At 42.6% G+C, this 21,698-nt stretch overlaps 1 protein-coding gene across 3 annotated transcripts in view; it reads left to right on the top strand.

Moving 5' to 3' along the window:
- Positions 1 to 21,698, top strand: part of CRK (CRK proto-oncogene, adaptor protein) — a 66,382-nt gene that overhangs the window by 7,149 nt on the left and 37,535 nt on the right. For 2 of the 3 annotated variants that reach the window (XM_060204119.1, XM_007520415.3), the window contains exon 2: positions 8,430 to 8,795. In XM_060204119.1, coding sequence (XP_060060102.1) covers positions 8,430 to 8,795 — 366 coding nt within the window. Of the gene's footprint in view, positions 1 to 8,429; positions 8,966 to 21,698 lie in introns of all 3 variants that reach the window. The other variant, XM_007520414.3, reaches the window with a different exon arrangement.

Here is a 21,698-nt window from a genome sequence, read left to right as displayed (position 1 = left end):
AGAGGCTGCCTCTTTTTACATTCCCTCCGGCAGTATAACAGAGTTCCCTTTTCTTCACAATCTCCCTAACACCTATCATTTCCTGTTATGTTGATGTAGGTCATTCTTAGAGATTTGAGGTGAAATCTTAGTGTAGTTTTGATTTGCATTTCTCTAATCATAAGTGAATTGGAGTATTTCTTCACTTGTTACCTGCATACATGAGCCTTATGAACATAACAGGGTCAGGGGAGGATCTAAAGCAAAGTAGAATATTCTTTTAAAAATTTTTTTAATTATTGGGAGTCGGGCGGGTGTGCATTGGGTTAAGTAAGTGCACGTGGCACAAAGTGCAAGGACCAGCCTAAGGATCCCAGTTGAGCCCCACCTGCAGGGGAGTCGCTTCACAGGCGGTGAAGCAGGTCTGCAGGTGTCTATCTTTCTCTTCCCCTCTCTGTCTTCCCCGTCTCTCCATTTCTCTCTGTCCTATCCAACAACAACGACTTCAATAACAGCAACAATAGTAACTACAACAGTAAAAAACAAGGGCAACAAAAGGGAAAATAAATATAACCAAATTTAACATTTTTATTTATTTATTTATTTATTGGATAGAGACAGCCAGAAATCAAGGGAGAAGGGGATGAGAGAGAGAGAGAGACAGACACCTGCAGCCCTGCTTCACTTGTGAAGCTTTCCCCCTGCAGGTGGGGATCTGGGCCTCTAACCTGGGTCCTTGTGCACTGTAACGTGCGCTCAACCAGGTGTGCCACCACCTGGCCCCCAAAGCAGAATATTCTTTTTCTTTTTTTTTTTTTTGAAGGTTTTATTTATGAGAAAGATAGGAGAGGGAAAGAACCAGACATCACTCTGGCACATGTGCTGCCCGGGATTGAACTTGCTACCTCATGCTTGAGACTCCAAAGCTTTATCATTGTGGCACCTCCTGGACCACCAAAGTAGAATATTCTAAGCTGTGAGAGGTTTATAGGTATGCATTGTCTAGGGTGGTGAGCGTTGATAAATATGTCTGAGGGAGTAAAAAGGGTGGTAGGATATAGTGTATCCGATGAAGTATGGAAGGGACCCACCAGATGGCTTCTTTGCCTTGTGGGTGACCCGCCCCCTTGACACAGAAGGAAGCTTTGTTGCCGTGGTTTCATTTCTCTGTCTTTATTTATTTATTTTTTATCCACTGCTCCTGGAGGCCATTTACCCCCCCCTTTTTTTGTTACCCTGGTTGTTTTACCATTGTGGTTATTATTATCATTGTTATTATGTCATTGTTGTTGGATAGAAAAGAAAGAAATGGAGAGAGAGGGGGAGAGATAGACACCTGCAGACCTGCTTCACCACCTGTGAAGCGACTCCCCTGCAGGTGGGGAGCCGGGGGCTCGAACCACGCTGGTTTGCGCCACGTGCGCTTTTCCCACTGTGCTACCGCCCGACCCCTTAATCTAGAAAGTTAATCTAGAAAAAAACAAAACAAAGTGAGAAGGGTGACTGTGATGGCCATGAGGTAGCTCAGTGCTACAGTGCATACTTCATTTATGAGGACCCTGGGTTCAGTCTCCAGCACTACATGGGACTATCATGGACCAGAAAAATGGGTGGAATTCCATGAATGGGGAGTGGTACTTTGGTACTTCTCTTTCTGAATGTAAAATTTAAAAAATTGCAACAAGGGCAACAAAAGGGAAAAATAAATACATAAAATATAAAAAAATTAAAATTTAAAAAATTGGGGAGTAGACTCAACAGTATCACATGTGCATGAGACCGTGGGTCCAAGCACCAGCACTGAAGGTGACCCCACAGATGTTGGAGCAGTGTCTTCTGTGTGTCTATCTCTTTGAAATCGAAAGGAAACAACAAAAAAAAAGTTGTAGGATTGTGCATGTGACTGGACCGCAGGTGCTGTGCATGGGTATAGACTGGTTCTTGCTGTTGCCTGCTCAATGCAGTCTCCTTGCTATATTGCCAAGTGAATGAGGGGAGCAGAAAAGCTTGTCCCATGGGGAGGGCCAGGTGGACTTAGGGTGATGACTGTGCTGCCTCTTCAAGGTTCCTGTTACCAGGCCAAACCACTTCTCTGGAGACCCTGTGGAATTGCTTATCACTCAGCTTCTTTGTTTTTGTTGCTTGAAGCTGTTGCTGCTGTCTATGCTAATGGGGACTTGACCTGTCTCAGAACTCTTCCTCCTCCAGGTGGGGGACTGCACATTGTAATATGTACACTCTCTCAAGTGTACCATTCTGTTCCTGTCTGTATATTTTTAATGAAAGAGGGAGACCAGAGCACTGCTCAGCTCTGGCTTATGGTGGTGTTGGGGGATTGAACCTAGAACCTTCAAGCCTCCAGTATAGAGTCATTTGCTTAACCATTATGCTACCTTCCTAAATGATGCCTCACTCTCTTTCTCTCTTCTCATTAATAAATATAATCTTACTGATCTGGGAGGTGGCCCAGTGGATAAAGCATTGGACTCTCAAGCATGAGGTCCTAAGCTCAATCCCCGGCAGCACATGTACTAGAGTGATGTCTGGTTATTTCTCTTCTCTTGTCTTTCTTGTTAGTAAATAAAATATTTTAAAAAATTGAAATAAAATAAAATCTTAAAACTTTCAAGTAAAAACTATACTTGTAACAGTATTTACTGTCGACTGTAAGATATTAATTCCCCAATAAAGAAATTAAAAACAACAAAAAAGGATTAGATGACACAAATGGGTAATATTATTTATCTAAATGTATAAAATTCTAGACAAGGGAGTTGGGCAGTAGTGCAGTGGGTTAAACACACATAGCGCAAAGCACAAGGACCGGCATAAGGATCCGGGTTCAAGCTCCGCACTTACAGGGGAGTCGCTTCACAGGCGGTGAAGCAGGTCTGTAGGTGTCTATCTTTCTCTCCCCCTCTCGGTCTCCCCCTCCTCTTCCTGTCCTATTCAACAACGATGACATTAACAACAATAACTACAGTACAACGAGGACAACAAAAGGGAATAAATTTAAAAATTCTAGACAAATAATCATATAAGTCTGTGTCTTATTCTATGTCAGTATCTATTCTTTTTTTCCAAATATTTATTCCTTTTTGTTGCCCTTGTTTTTGTTGTTGTTATTGTTGTATTATCTATTCTGTCTTATTCTATAATAGCAAGAAATGCTCCAATTCACTTATAGAGAAATATAAATTAAAACCATACTATGATAACAATAATAATCATAGATTTCATTTTCTGAGTGTACATTTTGTTTCAGAAAAAAAATCGATCATATCTGAAAGGCCCAAATACATCTACACTGTAAAAACTTGAAATCTGAGGGCTGATGCTCAGAAGTAATGAATTGAGCATGTACAGAAATCAAAGTGTATATCTACTTAAGTTTTTTTAATTCAGGACCTCAGAAGGTCATTCCATTTTTCTTTTTTTAAATATTTATTTTTGAGAAAGATTCAGAGAGAGACAGAAACACCAGAGCACTGCTTATCTCTGCAAATGGTGGTGTGGGGGACTGAACCTGGGATTTTGGAGCCTCAGGCAAGAGAGTCTGCATAACAATTATGCTACTACCCTCTGTCCTAACTCACTTGTTCTATATCAAGCCTACTTTAATTCTGAATGTGTAGTTATGAACCAACAAATTAAAAATCAACATAAGGAACAGGGGAGATTCCATAATGGTTATCAAACAGACTCTCATGCCTGAGGCTCCAAAGTCCCATGTTCAGTCCCCCACACCACCATAAGCCAGAGCTGAGCAGTGCTCTGTTAAAAAACAGAAAAAGCTAAGTTTTCTAAGTCCTACCTTTGAGAACCCATTTGTTGGTTCTAGCTCTAGACTGCCTAATGTATCTCCTTCCTTTACTGTCTTAGTTTTTTTCTTTTTTTCCCTCCAGGGTTATTGCTGGGCTAGGTGCCTGCACCATGAATCCACTGATCCTGGAGGCCATTTTTTCCCCCTTTTTGTTGCCTTTGTTGTTATAGCCTCGTTGTGGTTATTATTATTGCCATTGTTGATGTTGTTGTTGGACAGGACAGAGAGAAATGGAGGGAGGAGGGGAAGACGGGGGAGAGAAAGATAGACACCTGCAGACCTGCTCCACCACCCTGTGAAGCGACTCCCCTGCAGGTGGGGAGCCGGGGGCTCGAACCGGGATCCTTAAGCTGGTCCCTGCGCTTTGCGCCACATGCACTTAACCCACTGCACCACCGCCCGACCCCCTACTGTTTTATTATTATTATTATTATTACTTTTTAATACTTATTTCCCTTTTGTTGCCCTTGTTTTTCATTGTTGTAGTTATTACTATTAGATAGGACAAAGAGAAATGGAGAGGGGAGAGAAAGATAGACACCTGCAGACCTGCTTCACCGTTTGTGAAGTGACTCCCCTGCAGGTGTGGAGCTGGGGGCTCGAACCAGGATCCTTACGCTGGTCCTTGCACTTCGTGCCACATATGCTTAATCCACTGCACTAACGCTGGATTCCCTGCTGTCCTATTTCTTTCCTTTGGCTGTTTGTGGTCGGAGGGAGATGAACTTGGAAAAGGGAATTAAAACACATAACTGTGGTGTAGTTGCTGTTACCTGGAACTCATATTCTGTTCTCTTCCCTACCCTTCTTGAGTTTGGATCAGAGATACTTGATCCTTTCACATACCTAACTTCTCCAGCAGTACACAAACAGGAATTTCTCTGTGGAGTTATTAGTGTCAGTAGAAAAATAGTTTTTTAATATTTATTCTCATTTGTTGCCCTTGTTTTATTGTTATTGATGGCATTATTTATTCTCTTTTGTTACCCTTGTTTTATTGTTGTTATTGATGTCGTTGTTGGATTCCTCAGAGAGAAATGGAGAGAGGAGGGAAAGACGGGGAGAGAAAGACAGACACCTGGAGACCTACTTCTCCGCTTGTGAAGTGACTCCCCTGCAGGAGGAGAGCTGGGGTCTCGAACCGGGATCCTTAACAGTTCCTTGTACTTTGCACCATGTGAACTTAGTGACCCACTGTGCTACTGCCCAACTCCTGGAAAAATAATTTTTATAGATAATTATTTTTAATATTTTAACTTTATTTTATTTGATAGGACAGAGAAATTTAGAGGTAAGTGAGATAGAGAAGGAGAGAGACAGACACCTGCCCCATTGCTTCACCACTTGTGAATCTTCCGCTTGCAGGTGGGGCTGGGGGCATGAACCCCGGTCTTTGTGCACTTAACCAGGTGTACCACTGCCCAGTCACTAGAAAAATTAAAATAATGTAATGTTGATGATTTTGCTTGTTGTTTTGCTTGTATTTTTTTGTATGTCTTGGGATTCGCAACTTCCTGCTCCCTTCCAAAATAATACAAAATAATAGTGTGCCCAGTTCACATTACAAAGCATTTTTTTAAAGATTTTATTTATTTATGAGAAAGATAGGAAGAAAGAGAAAGAACCAGACCATGTATGCTTAACCCACTGTGCTACTGCCCTACCTCCCTGCTCATTTAAAAATTTTTTAAAAACATTTTTTGGTAATTTTATTTATTTTCCCTTTTGTTGCCCTTGTCTTTTTATTGTTGTAGTTATTTTTGTTGTTACTGATGTTGTTGTTGTTAGATAGGACAGAGAGAAATGGAGAGAGGAAGGGAAGACAGAGAGAGGGAGAGAAAGATAGACACCTGCAGACCTGCTTCACCGCCTGTGAAGTGACTCCTATGCAGGTGGGGAGTCGGGGGCTCAAACCAGGACCCTTAGTCAATCCTTGCACTTTGCGCCACCTGCACTACTGCCCAGCTCCCACATTTTAAAATTTTATTTCATGTGAGATTGTTTCACAAAAAAGAATCCAGAGCACCACTTTTCCCCCAGCAGATTTATTTATTTATTTATTGCCTGGAAGAGCCTGATCTATTCCCTGTGGTCTCTCTGCTCCAGACTACTTTTTCTTTTTCTTTCTTTTTTTTGTTTTGTTTTAAATATTTATTTATTCATGAGAAAGATAGGAGGAGAGAGAAAGAACCAGATATCACTCTGGTACATGTGCTGCTGGGGATTAAACCCAGGACCTCATGCTTGAGAGTCCAATGCTTTGTCCACTGTGCCACCTCCCGGACCACCAGACTACTTTTTCATACAGAGGGAGAGATAGAGCTCTCTCCAGTGCAGTAGCACCTCCCTCTTGGTTTTGGAACTTGTGTCTGAATTCTATAATATTAGTCACTATGACTATGACTTTTTTTTTTTAACCAGAGCACTACTCAGGTCTCTTTATGGTGGTGTGGGGCATGGAACCTGAGACTGGAGCCTCAGGCTTGAGAGTCTCTTTGCCTTAACCTTTATGCTATCTACCACAGCCACCTCCTTTTTACTTTTTTTAAACAAAACAGCCTTCAGGATAGATGGAATGCAGACTCTGAAGTCCAGCAAAGAAAAAAAGAATGAGGTCAGGGGGGAATGTATAATGGTTATGCAAGAAGACTTTCATGCCTGAGGCATAGAAGGTTCCAGGTTCAGTCCCTCCTACCACCATAAGCCAGTGTTTAGCAGTCTTAGTGGCCTAATCCTCCTCTGCTCCAGCGATAGACATTTCATAGGGAACGTTTCAGTTTACTGTTACAAGAAGGGATTTTCTTTTTTTTAATTTTTTTATTTATAGAAAGCAAACATTGACAAAACCATAGGATAAGAGGGGTACAACTTCACACAATTTCCACCACCAGAATTCTGTATCCTATCCCCTCCCCTGATAGCTTTCTTATTCTTTTTTTTTAAATAATTACTTATTCCCTTTTGTTGTCCTTGTTGTTTAATTGTTGTAGTTGTTATTGATGTTGTTGCTGGATAGGACGGAGAGAAATGGAGAGAGTAGGGAAGACAGAGGGGAGAGAAAGATAGACACCTGCAGACCTGCTTCACTACCTGTGAAGCGACTCCCCTGCAGCTGGGGAGCTGGGATCCTTATGCCGGTCCTTGCACTTTGCGCCATGTGCACTTAACCCACTGCACTACCACCCGACTCCCAGCTTTCCTATTCTTTTTTTTTTTTTTAATTTTAATTCTTTATTTTCCCTTTTGTTGCCCTAGCTTTCCTATTCTTTAACCCCCGAGAGTATGGACCCAAGGTCATTATGGGGTGCAGAGGTGGAAGGCTTCTGTAATTGCTTCACTGCTGAACATGGGTGTTGACAGGTCGATCCGTACTCCCAGCCTGTCTCTCTTTTTCCCTACTGGGGAAGGGCTTTGGGGAAGCAGATCTCCAGGACACATTGGTGTGGTTGTCTGTCCAGGGAAGTCTGGTTGGCATCATGCTAGCATCTGGAACCTGGTGGTTGAAAATAGAGTTAACATACAAAGCCAAACAAATTGTTGACCAATTGTGGACCTAAAGGCTGGAATAATGCAGATGAAGAGTTGGGGGCCCCTCCATTTTGTAGATAGCTAGTAGGCATATTTTAGTTATATTCCAAAGGGCCAGTGGCTATACTAGTGGTGTGTTTTTTTTTTTTTTTTGCCTGAGCCTGAAATCTGATATACAGGTGGATCCTAATTATTGTCCAGGGAGGTGATGTAATGGCTGGCAGAAGGACCAGAAAGCTGGATCAGAGAAAAGAGTAGCTCCCAGATATGGGGAAGATGTATAAATATTGTTGATTGTAAACCCCATCGATTTGATGTGATCTGGGGCCCATATTCAACTTAGGAGCCTATGTGACCTCTGCATCCCTGTAGATCTGAGCTCACATTCTGTGGTCATGAGTAGGAACATTCCAAGCTGCCCCAATATCAGGACCCATCTTCCTCAGGTGTAGCATAGAGTATATATAGTCTAGCCTCCCTTCGGAGGATGGAACATTCTCTACCATTGTTGATCCAAGTTGAGGGCAAGGTCCTATGGGGGACCATAAAGGGGCCTATTGTGTTGTTCCTGATTGGAATGACCGATAACAATGGAGAGAGGGATTTATTCGAGATGTAGGCCCATCATGTCTGTTTGGGAATCTCATGACTCCCTGAATAGGGCCCCAGCTGATGGGGTGGCCTGATAGGGACTAAAGAGTCATCGTTAAAGTATGCCAGTCTCTTGCCCTTATTCAGCTTTTGCAGTCCTTGCTTTGATGAGGATAGCTTCGAAGTGAGTGAGAGAACTGTAATAGGAAGTAGGTGAGGAGGGATTTTTCTGACAACAGACCTTTTTTTTTTTTTTAAGATTTTATTTATTTATTAATGAGAAACATAGGAGGAGAGAGAAAGAACCAGGCATCACCCTGGTGCATGTGCTGCCAGGAATTGAACTCAGGACCTCATGCTTGAGAGTCCGATACTTTATCCATTGTGCCACCTCCCAGACTACAAGGTTTTTTTCTAATTAAGTGTTGACTAAATTATTTGTAGGAAATACTTAGTCTGTATTTTATCTGTACATCTTTAAATAATACTTTGTTTTGTTTTTTTCCAGGAATATGCCCCTCCAGACTCCGAATAGGAGATCAAGAGTTTGATTCATTGCCTGCTTTACTGGAATTCTACAAAATACATTATTTGGACACTACAACATTGATAGAACCAGTTTCCAGATCCAGGCAGGGTAGTGGAGTGATTCACAGGCAGGAAGAGGCAGAGTTTGTTCGAGCCCTCTTTGACTTTAATGGGAATGATGAAGAAGATCTCCCCTTTAAGAAAGGAGACATCCTGAGAATCCGGGATAAACCTGAAGAGCAGTGGTGGAATGCAGAGGACAGCGAAGGCAAGAGGGGGATGATTCCAGTCCCTTATGTGGAGAAGTTTAGACCTGCCTCCGCCTCAGTACCGGCTCTGATTGGAGGTAACCAGGAGGGTTCCCACCCACAGCCACTGGGTGGGCCGGAGCCTGGGCCCTATGCCCAACCCAGCGTCAACACTCCGCTCCCTAACCTCCAGAATGGGCCCATTTATGCCAGGGTAATCCAGAAGCGAGTCCCTAATGCCTACGACAAGACAGCCTTGGCTTTGGAGGTACATAATGTGCAAAATGTAGAAAGAAGAGCTCTGCTACAGGGTCTCCCTTTCAAACCTCTTAGAGCTTTGTAGGAATTCTGAATACAACACCAGTATTTTGATGATGTTGTAGATGTCAAACCTTTAAGTACTGACTTTGGCATTGAATGTTGAGTTTTCTCTTATAGAAAAGCTCTTTGGAATGAATACGCTTAAAACTGTGTAACTGAATGTTCTGAATAACTTTACTAAACACACTTTGACTAATAACGCCACCTGAATTCACAGGCATTAACCTAAGCTTAAAAAAAATCTATATTCTGATTCTTTCTGTTTGTCATTGTCTAGAATAAGATGGGCTCACAGAGACTTGAGTATAAGAAAGTGGTTTGTCTTTCAATGCATTTAAATGAAATTTCCCCACAAAAATAGAGTTTTATTTGAGGCAGTGTGGGTTTCCTTACTGTTAGAAGATTTTGTCCATGAAGAATTCATGGAAGCATTACAGCATAGTGTAAGTATGAAAAGATAGAAATCCAAAATTGTACTCCAGGGAGCAGCAGCTTCACCTAAGTCAAGCTTTGTTGTTTAATGCACTTTACAGGTAAGAAACTTGAGGGATTCTTCCTGAGGGATTGATTTAGATGAATAATTGTCCTTGGTAGTTTATTTGTTCAGTCCAACCTTTTCATTGTATATATCACTTTATCCTCTTTTTTGTACTCATAGCTTTTTTTTTTTTTTTTTCCTCCTTCTCCCTCCATCTCTCCCTGCCTATCTTCCTTTCTGTCAATAAATTGTGTGGAACAAGTGGTTGAGCATAAAAGCTAGTACAGAAGAACATGCTTGGGGGTATCTTTCAGAGCCTGTTGATATGGTAACTTGGATGCAAATAAGTAGCTAATTTAAAAACTATATACTTATTTATAAGGAAGAGAGGACAAGAGAAAACCAGAACATTACTCTCATGTGTTGCTGGGGTCTAACTCAGGAGCTCAAGCTTGACAGTTCAGCACTTTACCTCCTGAGTCACCTCCCAGACCACAAGGAGCTACTTTAAATTCTATTTGTTTGTTTGTTTGTTTTAACAGAGGACTGTTCTGCTCTGCCTTATGGTGCTGCTGAGGACTAAGCCTCCTAGAGTCTCGTGCATAAAGCCTGTAGCAGTAACTACCCTGCTGTCTCACTGTTCACACAAGTAGCTACTTTTTAAAGCAGAAGCTTAAGGGATTTGTGCATAAATGAGAGAAAGGACAGGTGTATGACTGTAAATTGCTATCTTCTAAATTTTTATTCTTGGGTCAGGTTCATGCACTGAGGAGTAGAAGCTTCCTCTAAGTGGAATTGTTAAGCCACAGAATGAGCTAGAATTTATTTGATCTCTGATATTGCTAAATCTGAATTTTTTCTTTTACTTTCTGGAGAGTGGATGCAAACGAAGATTAGTTGACCCCGGTGAGTTTGATTGAGAAATGTTGTGTTTTTACAAAAAATACATATATTTTTTAGTTTGCGTGTGACTTAAAATTATTATGTCCCTATTTTAAAGAGGAATTAAATTTATTGTCTAGGTCATACCACTTTTCCCACTAAGAGTTCAGAGAACAAGGAAAACAAGTTTCTGTCATGTTTTCCTTTACATTCAAGTGATGGCCATGTCCTACACATGGCTATGCTCTGGTAGATATGACTCTTGGCATTTGCTGCAGACCGTGTTAGTAGCATTGGACTAGGGTGTGAAAATATCAATATCGTTCATGGAATAAGTCAGCTAGCACCCAGGGGAGAATGTGAATTCTGCTCCCAGGTGCATTTATTTTTCTAAGTGGAGTTTTAATGTTGTCTGCCTTGATTCAAGACTTAATTGCTCAAAAATGGTTGAGCTCCTCCCCATGATGTGAAAAATAAGTCTTGTAAAATAAAGATTTAAGTAGAAAACTAGCTTTCGATTTCAGTAACTTTTCTTTTTTGGTGGATGTATTTGGTTTTTGAGCCATACAGTAAGTACAATTGTTGATACATGTGTAAAATTTCTCAATTTTCTGCACAGCACTATCACCCCAGCCTAGGTCCTGCTCCACCATCATGCATCAGGACCTGAAGCCTTTCGCAGACTCCTTTGCCTTGGTGCAATACACTAAGTCCAGTCTACGTTCTGCTTTGTGTTTGCCTTTCTGTTCTTTCTCAGCTTCTGTTGCTGCCCTCTTCAGTGCAGGCTAATGTTTCGTTGAGATCATATTCTCAGTTGGACTCTCTATGCAGAGGTGCACAGTTCTTTCCTATCTGTTTTCACAGGAACTAATCCTTGTTGACATGTGGTTAGAGGCTAAGATTAGGAGATCTTGACTTTTTATTTTATTTTATTTAGATTTATTTATTCCCTTTTGTTGCCCTTGTTGTCTTACTGTTGTTGTTCTTTATGTCGTCGTTGTTGGATAGGACAGAGAGAAATGGAGAGAGGAGGGGAAGACTGGGGGAGAGAAAGACAGACACCTGCAGACCTGCTTCACCGCCTGTGAAGTGACTCCCCTGTAGGTGGGGAGACGGGGACTCGAACAGGGGTTCTTATGCCAGGCCTTGCGCTTTGCGCCACTTGTGCTTTACCCGCTGTGCTACCACCCAACTTCCTAAAATTTAATTTTATTTATTTTTAGATATAGACAGAAATTGAGAGGGGAGGGGAGATAGGAAGATAGAGATACCTGCTGCCCTGCTTCACCACTTGTGAAGCTTTCCCCCTGCGGGGTGGGGGGATGAACTGGGGATTGAACCTGGGTCCTTGCACACTGTAATGTGCACACTTAACCAGGTGCACCACTGTCTGACTCACATAGTTAATTTTTAAACATCTTTGTGAATATCTGCTTTTGGAGAACCCATTCTCAACACACAGTAGTGTAGTCCAAAGATTCTCAAACTATCGATCCATTAAGAGTGTCTCAGAAATATTTGATAACTGCCCAGGTCACAAGAAATAGTTCAAACATTTATATCCTGATAACTAGTCCCTGTTAAAAAATTGTGAAGTGCAAGGACTGGCATAAGGGGTCCTGATTCGAGACCCCAGCTATCTGCCTGCAGGGGAGTCATTTCACAGGCGGTGAAGCAGGTCTGCAGGTGTCTTACCTTTCTCTCTCTGTGTCTGTAATAACTACAACAATAAAACAACAAGGACAACAAAAGGGAATCAATAAATTTTTTTTTTTTTTAAGTTTATGGTGGAGGATAGATAGCATAATGGTTATGCAAACAGACTCTCATGCCTGAGGCTCCAAAGTCCCAGGTTCAATCCCCTGCACCATAAGCCAGAGCTGATGTGCTCTGGCTAAAAAAAAAAAGTTTAACACCCCTCTAAGCCTGGTGTGGTGCCTCTGACACTATACTTCAGGTCTGATTCATTATATATGTTTTTAGAGAATTTTTTTATTATTTCTTTTTTTAAAAATTTATTATTGGATAGAGACAGAGAAATTGGGGGGTGGTTAGAGATGGAGAGAGACAGAGAGACACCTACAGCCCTGCTTCACCACTTGTGAAGCTTTCCCCCTGCATGTGGGGACCAGGGCCTTGAACCCAGGTACTTGTATACTGTAGTATAAGTGCTTAAAACAGGTGTGCCACTGTAGTGTGTGGAGTCAACCAGGTGCGCCACCACCCGGCCTCAGTTTATCACAAGCTATATAGTTTCTCAGTCCACTAACCACCAAAGTTGTGTGAACACCCCACCATGATGTAAACAAATATATACTTTTCTTTTTTTAATTTTTTTTTCCCTCCTCCAGGGTTATTGCTGGGCTCGGTGCCTGCACCATGAATCCACCGCTCCTGGAGGCCATTTTTTTCCCCCCTTTTGTTGCCCTTGTTGTAGCTTCGTTGTGGTTATTATTATTGCCCTTGTTGACGCAATTCGTTGTTGGATAGGACAGAGAGAAATAGAGAGAGGAGGGGAAGACAGAGGGGGAGAGAAAGACACCTGCAGGTGGGGAGCCGGGGGCTCGAACCGAGATCCTTAGGCCTGTTCCTGCGCTTTGCGCCACATGCGCTTAACCCACTGCGCCACCGCCCGCCCCCCATTTTGTTTATTTTTATTACCAGTGTTACACTTTTTAAAAAAGTTGTATTTATTTATTTATTTATTGGATAGAGACAGCCAGAAATCAAGAGGGGAGAGGGAGGCAGACACCTGCAACCCTGCTTCACCAGTTGCAGAGCTTTCCCCTGCAGGTGGTGATATTTACTTATTACATAGAGACAGAAATTGAGAGTGCAGAGGGAGATAAAGGAGATGGAGAGGGAGTCGGGTGGTAGTGCAGTGGGTTGAGCGCACTTGGTGCGAAGCGCAAAGACTGGAGCAAGGACCCCAGTTCGAGCCCAGCTCCCCACCTTACAAGGGAGTTGATTCACAGGCAGTGAAGCAGGTCTGCAGGTGTCTATCTTTCTCTCTCCTGTCTGTTGATGATACCAACAACAACAATAATGACTACAACAACAAAAGGGAAAATAAATCTAAAAACGGGAACAACAAAAGGGAAAATCTAAAAAAAGAAAAAATTATAAATATAAAAAAAGAGAGGGAGAGACAGACGCCTGCAGCCCTGCTTCACCACTCCTGAAGATTCCCCTGCAGGTGGGGACCAGGGAGCTTGAGCCTGGGTCCTTGTGCACTTGTGTGTGATTAACCAGGTGCGCCACCCCCCCCCCCCCGGGCAGCCCTCTCTTTTCTCTCTGATAGCAGCTGAGATAGAGAAGGAAAGACTCTGCAGTCCTGTTCGTGAGTCTTCCCCCCCTCCAAGTGGGGACCAGGGGCTTAAACATAGTTCCTCAAGCATAGAGATGTGTGCTCTACTTAGTGTGCCCGCACCATCCCTCCACAAACACCACCATTAGTTCTGTTAGTGTTCCACAAATACGTGAACTCATACTTCTTTTTTCCTTAACCAGCTCTGACTTATTGTGGTGTGGGGGATTGAACATGAGACTTTGGAGCTTCAGCCATGAGAAATTTCTTTACATAACTTAGTATGCTATTTACCCCCATTTTTTTTTTTTTTTTAACAAGAGCACTGTTCAGCTCTAGTTTATGATGGTGCAGGGACTGAGCCTGGGACTTTGGAGCCTCAGGCATGAGACTCTCTTTGCCTAGCCATTATGGTTCATACTCCTGCTCAAGGTTTGTTTGTTTTTTGTTTTTTTAAGATCTTTAATTTTTATTATTTTTTTTCTAATGAGAAAGAAACCAGAGCACTGCTCAGCTCTGGCTTATAAGAATACTGGGGATTGAATCTGGGAGTCTCAAGACATAAAATTATGTAAAGATTTTATTTGTTTATTAACATAAGATATAGAAGGGGAAGAGATCAAGCATCACTCAAAGCATCACTCTAGCACTGGGTACTGAGGATTGAACTTGGGATCTCATACTTTCAAGTTCAGCACCATATTCACTTTACCACCTCCTGGGTTCCAGGTTTTTTTATTCTGATTTTGACTAGAATTAAAGAACCTGCGGCTGCTTGGTGGCGCACCTGGCTGAGTGCACATGTTACATACAATGTGCAAGAACCCGGGTTCAAGGGCTGCAGGTGTCTCTCTGTCTCTCTCCCTATCTCTCCCACCCCTCTTGATTTCTGGCTGTCTCTATCCAATAAATAAATAAAGATAATAAAACATTACAAAGAGATTAGAGAGTTTAAACATTTAAAAAAATAAAATCAAAGAACCTACAGTCTATCTTTTAGGATTTGATAGGATACTTTTCCTCCTCATCTTGACAACCTCCCAGTCAAGTCTCAGAAACCTACAGCTTTTCTACCATAGTATATATGATCCACGCCTTTTTCAGCCCACCTCTGAACCCAGTGAATCTGTTGGGGTTAAGTAGTCCTCACTTGTTTCTGGTGATTTGGAAGACTAGGTGAGCTCTAGGTATTACCTATCCCTTTGATTATTTTCTGCAAACTTTTATTTATTTATTTTGGTGGCAGCAGGAGTTTATTTTCATTCAGTAGAGAGAATCAGTATGGCACCTTGCAGGCCAAGGTCTTGTACTTATGCTGCCTTACTGTTCTGGCTGACTTTTCCCTTCCTTTTACTTAAGACAGAGCGGAACAAAAAGAGGAGGTCACAGAACTGGAGCTTCCCCTAGTGAGATGGCACTCCCGTGTATGTGGTACAGTGGTGCAGACCTAGAGCACATCTTCTACCAGGCAAGCTGCTTTTCAGCCCTGCATACTGTCTGTAAAGGACATTACAAGCCGTATGGAAAAAAAAAAAAAAAGCCGTATGGTCTCTGTCACAACCACTCATCTCATTGTAGCAACTAGAGACAAAACAGCAGATAAACTTGCTACTTAGCAGTAAAGTTTATTTGCAAAAACAGGGAGCAAACTGGGGTTGGCTTGTGTGGGCTATAACTCGTTGACCCCTATCTTAGATTGCCATAATTTCCTTAATTGTTTTTCTCATCCAAATTTTTGCAATATTGTTAAATATGTTCTTAGTGTGCTTGGAATTATTTGAAGACAAGACTTCTGTACTTTGTCCTCTTGTTTTTGCCCTTGGTGTTATTTATATGAATCTGTCGGTGTTTCCTGCCCGGAGCTCACTGGAATCCAGCAAGTCTGAATCAGAGGAACACTGGCAACTGTTGATGCCTTTCCCGTTAGTGAGGGCAGAAATTAAAAACATAGTCACCTGGGGTTACACCAGCAAAGGACATTATTTGGCTTCTGATGTCTTCTGCTTAGTGAGTAACAAAAATAAGTGCTATTTGAACTCCAGTTTCTCTCTGTTATTTATTTCATTAGAGCCCTGCTTAGCTCTGGGTGGTACTAGGGATTGAACCTGAGCCTCAGGAATGGAAGTCTTTTGCATAACTATTATGCTATCCCCCTTTGTCCTTCCAGTTCGTTTCTTGGTATCACTGGAAGTCAAGTGAACAGCCACTGGATAATTTTTGTGCCTGGACCAGTTCTAGATTTGACATATGTACCAGGATAGTGATTAATCTTGGAAAGTACACTGAATTAGGGCAGAAACCATTGTTAATCAACTCAACTGGGAATAAAAAATGGAAGTAACCTTATTCTGTTCCCTTTCATGATGCCTTGATTTACTCATAGGCCTGATGCCTGAGGCTGTAGTGTAGGGGCCACAGGCTTGAGGCTTGAAGCCCTACTGAAGGACACTAGAACATTACTTCTGGTGAAAGTTATCACTGTCCTTTGTGGTGCTGTCGGCATAAAGAACCAGCATGTGCTGCTGGGGATTGAACTTGGGACTTCATGCTTGAGAGTCCAATGCTTTTAACCACTGTGCTACCTCCCAGACCACATTGGAGCACCATATTATTAGACTGCCCCATCTCAAAGGTCACTCTTCCTTCCAAGTTGTTCAAGTGTGAGGACTCAATCTGGTCTCTTAGGATAATGACCTTGCCTTTGGTGCTTGTCTGCTTTTATTTACTTTTGAATATTTGTTTATTCATGAGTAAGAGTAAAAACCAGAACACCATTCTGGCACATGGAGTGCTGTCTACCAAAGTAAGTACCTAACACTAGCAAGTCCTGTGCTCTCCCAGTATCCTGTGTGCCCTGTCCTATAGGACTTTCTGTAAAGGATTCTTGATTCCAGGATCACTTTCAGTTTTGAAATTTTCAAGGGAAAGATACAATACAATAGAAAAGCTTACTTATGGGTTAAGCGCAGGTGGCGCAAAGCTCAAGGATCTGCAGAAGGATCCTGGTTCAAGCCCCCGGCTCCCCACCTGCAGGGGAGTCGCTTCACAAGTGGTGAAGCAGGTCTGCAGTTGACTATCACTTGTGCTTAACTTGCTGCGCTACCGCCTGACTCCCGGGTATGTATCTATTATTTATTTATTTATGAGAAATATAGGAAGGGAGAGAAAGAACCAGACATCACTCTGGTACAGATGCTGCCAGGGATTGAACTCGGGACCTCATGCTTGAGTCCAGTGCTTTAGCTACTGTACCACCTCCTGGGCCACGAAGTTAAATCTTAAAAGAACCATCTGCTATATGACCCAAGAGGCTGCAAAGTGGGCATAACCCATTTCAACCTCGACATGAAATGTGCTAGAATGATGGTCTGGTTAGCAAATAAGTGGATCTGCGTGGGGGGAGGTTAGCAGCTGTGGAGAGGGGTGAGACCAGCCTGGGGAGATGAGATGTATAATGGTTAGGCAAAAAGACTTTTGTGCCTATTGTACAAAAGGTCCTTGGGTTAATCCCCAAGACCTATAAGCCAGAGATGAGCACTGTTCAGGTTAAAAAAATAAATCGGGGCTGGGTGGTGGTGCACCAGGTTAGGGGCACATAGTAGCAGGACCTTGCACTGTGCAAGGATCCCAGTTCGAGCCTCTGGATCCCCACCTTGGGGAGGTTGCTTTCCAAGCGGGGAATCATGTCTCCAGGTCACTCTGTCTCTCTTCCTTTGTCTTCCTCATCTCTCTCAATTTTTCTCTGTCCTATTAAAAAAAAAATGAAAAAAAAGGCCATAGGAGCTGTGGATTCAAAGTGTAGGCACAGCACCCCAGTGTAACTTGGAGGCAATAAATAAATTTACTAACTTAAAGAAAAGCTGGAAAATATTATATACATCCTTTTTACTTTTTATTTAGAATTGCAGTCAGATTCAGTAAAATGTACTAATCCTGAATGAAATTATATACATATGCACCTACATGATAGCCTTCCCATGAAAGTATAAAGTACTTCCCAGTATTCCTCTGTGTGTGTGTGTGTGTGTGTGTGTGTGTGTGTGTGTGTGTCAGTGCTAAGGAGTGAAGAACCCAGGTTTTTTTTTTTAAATATTTTTATTTATTTATTCCCTTTTGTTGCCCTTGTTGGAACCCAGGTTCTTGTACATGCAGAGGCTTTTTTTTTTTTTTTTTTTTCCCTCCAGGGTCAGGGCTAGGGCTCCGCACCTGCACTGCTCCTGGAGGCTATTGTTTTCCCTTTTGTTGCTCTTGCTTGTTGTTATTGCTGTTGTTGTTGTTGTTGTTGTTGGATAGGGCAAGGAGAAATGGAGAGAGATGGGGAAGACAGAGGGGGAGAGAAAGGTAGACACCTGCAGACCTGCTTCACCACTTGTTTAACGACCCCCCTGCAGGTGGGGGAGCCAGGTGTTCGAACCTGAACCCTTACACGGGTCCCTGTGCTTTACACCATGTGCACTTAACCCATTGCACTACCACCTGACCCCTGCAGAATCTCTTAAGTGACCTCTCGAGCCCCAATTTTCTTTTTTTTTTTTTTTTGACACCTGCCACCTGCTTCACCGCCTGTGAAGCGACTCCCCTGCAGGTGGGGAGCTGGGGGCTCGAACCAGGAGGATCCTTATGCTGGTCCTTGCACTTTGTGCCACATGCACTTAACTACTGCGCTACCTTCTGACTCCCTTTTTTTTTATGATTTAAAAAGATTTTATATTTATTTGGTAGAGACAGCCAGAAATTAAGAAGGAAGGGGGTGATAAAGAGAGACAGAGATACCTGCAGCACCGCTTCACCACTCACAAAGCTTTCCCTCTGTAGGTGGGGACCAGCTACTCGAACCTGGGTCCTTGCTCATTATAACGTGCTCAACCAGGTGTGCCATCACCCGCCCCCCAACCCAATTTTCTTTTTTTTTTTTAAATTTCCTTTTTGTTGCCCTTGTTTTATTGTTGTAGTTAATTGTTGATGTCATCATTGTTGGATAGGCCAGAGAGAAATGGAAAGGGGAGAGGAAGACAGACACCTGCAGACCTGCTTCACTGCCTGTGAAGCGACTCCCCTGCAGATGGGGAGCCGGGGGCTTGAATCGGTATCCTTATGCCGGTCCTTGCGCTTGGCGCCAAGCCCAGTTTTCTATTACAAGCCTGATGTTTTATTTTTAGTGATTTAACAGTGTTTTACAGGGTTGTAACATTTCAGGTGGGAGTCAGGCAGTAGAGCAGTGGGTTAAGCACATGTGGTGCAAAAAGCAAGGACCGGCATAAGGATCCCGGTTCCCCACCTGTAGGGGAGTCACTTCACAAGTGGTGAAGCAGGTCTGCAGGTATCTATCTTTCTCTCCCCTTCTCTGTCTTCCCTTCCTCTCTCCATTTCTCTCTGTCCTATCCAACAATGATGACATCAATAACAACAACAATAAAAAAGGGACAACAAAAGGGAAAATAAATATATATAAAAAAAATTTCAGGTATACATTTTCTTCATTTTTTTTTTAAAGCTAGAGGAGAGAGCATAGCATTGCTTTAAGATTTATGCACAGAGCTTCAAACATGATAAACCATGCTATATACTAACAGAGCTATCTCTATATCCCTTGTCAATTTTCTGGGGGTTTAACTCAAGCTAGTAAGTTTTGACTTATGGTGGTGCAGGAGATTGAATCTGGGACTTCAGAGCCTCAGACATGATGTCTCTACATAACCACTATGCTATCTACTCCTGACCAATTTTCTGTTCTTACCACCTACTCTGGATAAGGATGATGCTGGGGATGGAATCTGGGACTTCTCAAATGCAATTCTTACGTGCTACCATCATACTATTCTCCAGCCTGGTGCTGGAGTACATAATGTTTTTCTTTTCTTTTTTAATAATTTATTTCTTTATTGGGGAATTAATGTTTTACATTCAACAGTAAATACAATAGTTTGTACATGCATAACATTCCCCAGTTTCCCAATGTTTTTCTTTTTAAGATTTTATCTCTCTCTTTTTTGATCAGTGCACTGCTCACTCTGGCTTCTGGAGATTCACTCTGGCTTCTGGAGATTCAGGAGATTGAGCCTGGGACCTAGGAGGCTCAGGCCTGAGAGTCTCTTTGCATTACCATTATGCTATCTCCCCTGCCCCATACATATTTTTCCCAAGTCCCTTTTTTTAGTCCCCAGATGATAGAAGGTCAGAGAGCACAGCACTGTTCCTACCACTCATGAAGTTTTACTTTACATGGTACCCCTCTGTGATGGTTGGAAGCTCATACCTATGTGCTTGAGAATGAGGAAGTGCCCTGTACTGGGTGAGCTATCTCTAGGCTCCCACAGAGCACTGCTATGCACTGGCTTATGGCAGTGTTGAGGACTGAATCTGGGAGCCTCAGGCATGGAAGTCTGACCATTATCCTGACTCCTCCACACACTTTAAACTTTGTTGTTGTTGTTGTTTTATCTCCAGGGTTATTGCTGGGGCTCAGTACCTGCGCTAGGAATCCACTACTATAAGAGGCTATTTTCCCATTTTGTTGTCCTTGTTTATCGTTGTTATTGCTGTTGTTGGAGAGAGAAGGGGAAGAGAGAGGGGAGAGAGAAAGATAGACACCTGCAGACCTGCTTCACCTGAAGTGACCCCCCAGCAGGGGATCCTCATACTGTCCTTGCGCTTTGTACCATGTGTATTTAACCCACTGTGCTACCGTCTGGCACCCACCTTACACTTTTTTGTTTAACATAGTAAAATAGATACTACTGGAGATTGTTAGCTTCTGAAAAGAACTGGATTTCTCTGGCTCTGTGTGAAGATGAACTAAATATGAATGATAGTTCTTTTTTTTTTTTTTAATATTTATCCCCTTTTGTTGCCCTTGTTTTATTGTAGTTATTATTGTATAGGTCAGAGAGAAACGGAGAGAAGAGGGGAAGACGGGGAGAGAAAGATAGACACCTGCAGACCTGCTTCTCTGCCTGTGGAGTGAATCCCTTGCAGGTGGGGAGCCAGGGGCTTGAACCAGGATCCTTAATGCCAGTCCTTGCACTTTGCACCACGTTGTTTTTTAATGTACTGGGAGTTGAACCCAGTGCCGTATACATGCAAGATACATACTATGCCAGTGGCCCACCTCCTGCATCCTCTGTTGACAACGAGTTTTGATATAAGTAAATATATATCCTCAAACATTTTTAGTTCTAGGAAATTTAAGAGATAGATGACCTGTACATCTGTAGAGTGCTCCTTTTGCCATGCATGAGGACCTGGTATGTGTCTTGTCTCTCTGTCTCTTAATCTCATGTTAATAAGTTAAAAATAGCGGGCTGGGCAGTAGCAGACCAGGTTAAGCGCATGTGACGCAAAGCGCAAGGACCCATGTAAGGATCCTGGTTTGAGCCCCCGGCTCCCCACCTGCAGGGGGTGGGGGTCGATTTACAAGCAGTGAAGCAGGTCTGCAGGTATATTATCTTTATCTCCCCCTCTGTCTTCTCCACTCTTGATTGCTCTCTGTCCTATCCAACAACAATGACAGCAATAACAATAATAACAATGATAAACAACAAGGGCAACAAAAGGGAAAAAGTAGCCTCTTGAAGCAGTGGATTCAAAATGCAGGCACTGAGCCTCAGCAAAAAATCTGGAGGTAAAAGAAAATTAATTAATTAAAAATAAACAACAAGATGGCCAGATGGTGGTGCACCTGGTTTAAGTGCTCACATTGCAGTGCACAGGGATGCAGGTTCAAGCCCCCCGGTCCCCAGCTGCAGGGGGGAAACTTCACAAATGGTGGAGCAGGGCTGCAGATGTCTTTCTTTCTCTCTGTTTCTATCTCTCCTCCCCTCTCAATTTCTGTTTCTATCCTATAATTCCTTTTTTTTTTTTTTCTCCAGGGTTATTTCTGGGGCTTGTGCCTGCACTATGAATCCATTGCTCCTGGAGGCCATTTTTCCCGTTTTTGTTGCCCTTGTTACTCTTATTATTGTCATTATTATATGTGACATTGCTGTTGCTGCTGGATAGGACAGAGGGCAAGAG

Source organism: Erinaceus europaeus, chromosome 12, assembly GCF_950295315.1.
Source record: "Erinaceus europaeus chromosome 12, mEriEur2.1, whole genome shotgun sequence".
In the NCBI taxonomy this organism is placed as follows: domain Eukaryota; kingdom Metazoa; phylum Chordata; class Mammalia; order Eulipotyphla; family Erinaceidae; genus Erinaceus; species Erinaceus europaeus.
The sequence above is the reverse complement of the archived record's forward strand: the minus strand, read 5'-3'. Positions and strand labels throughout refer to the sequence as shown.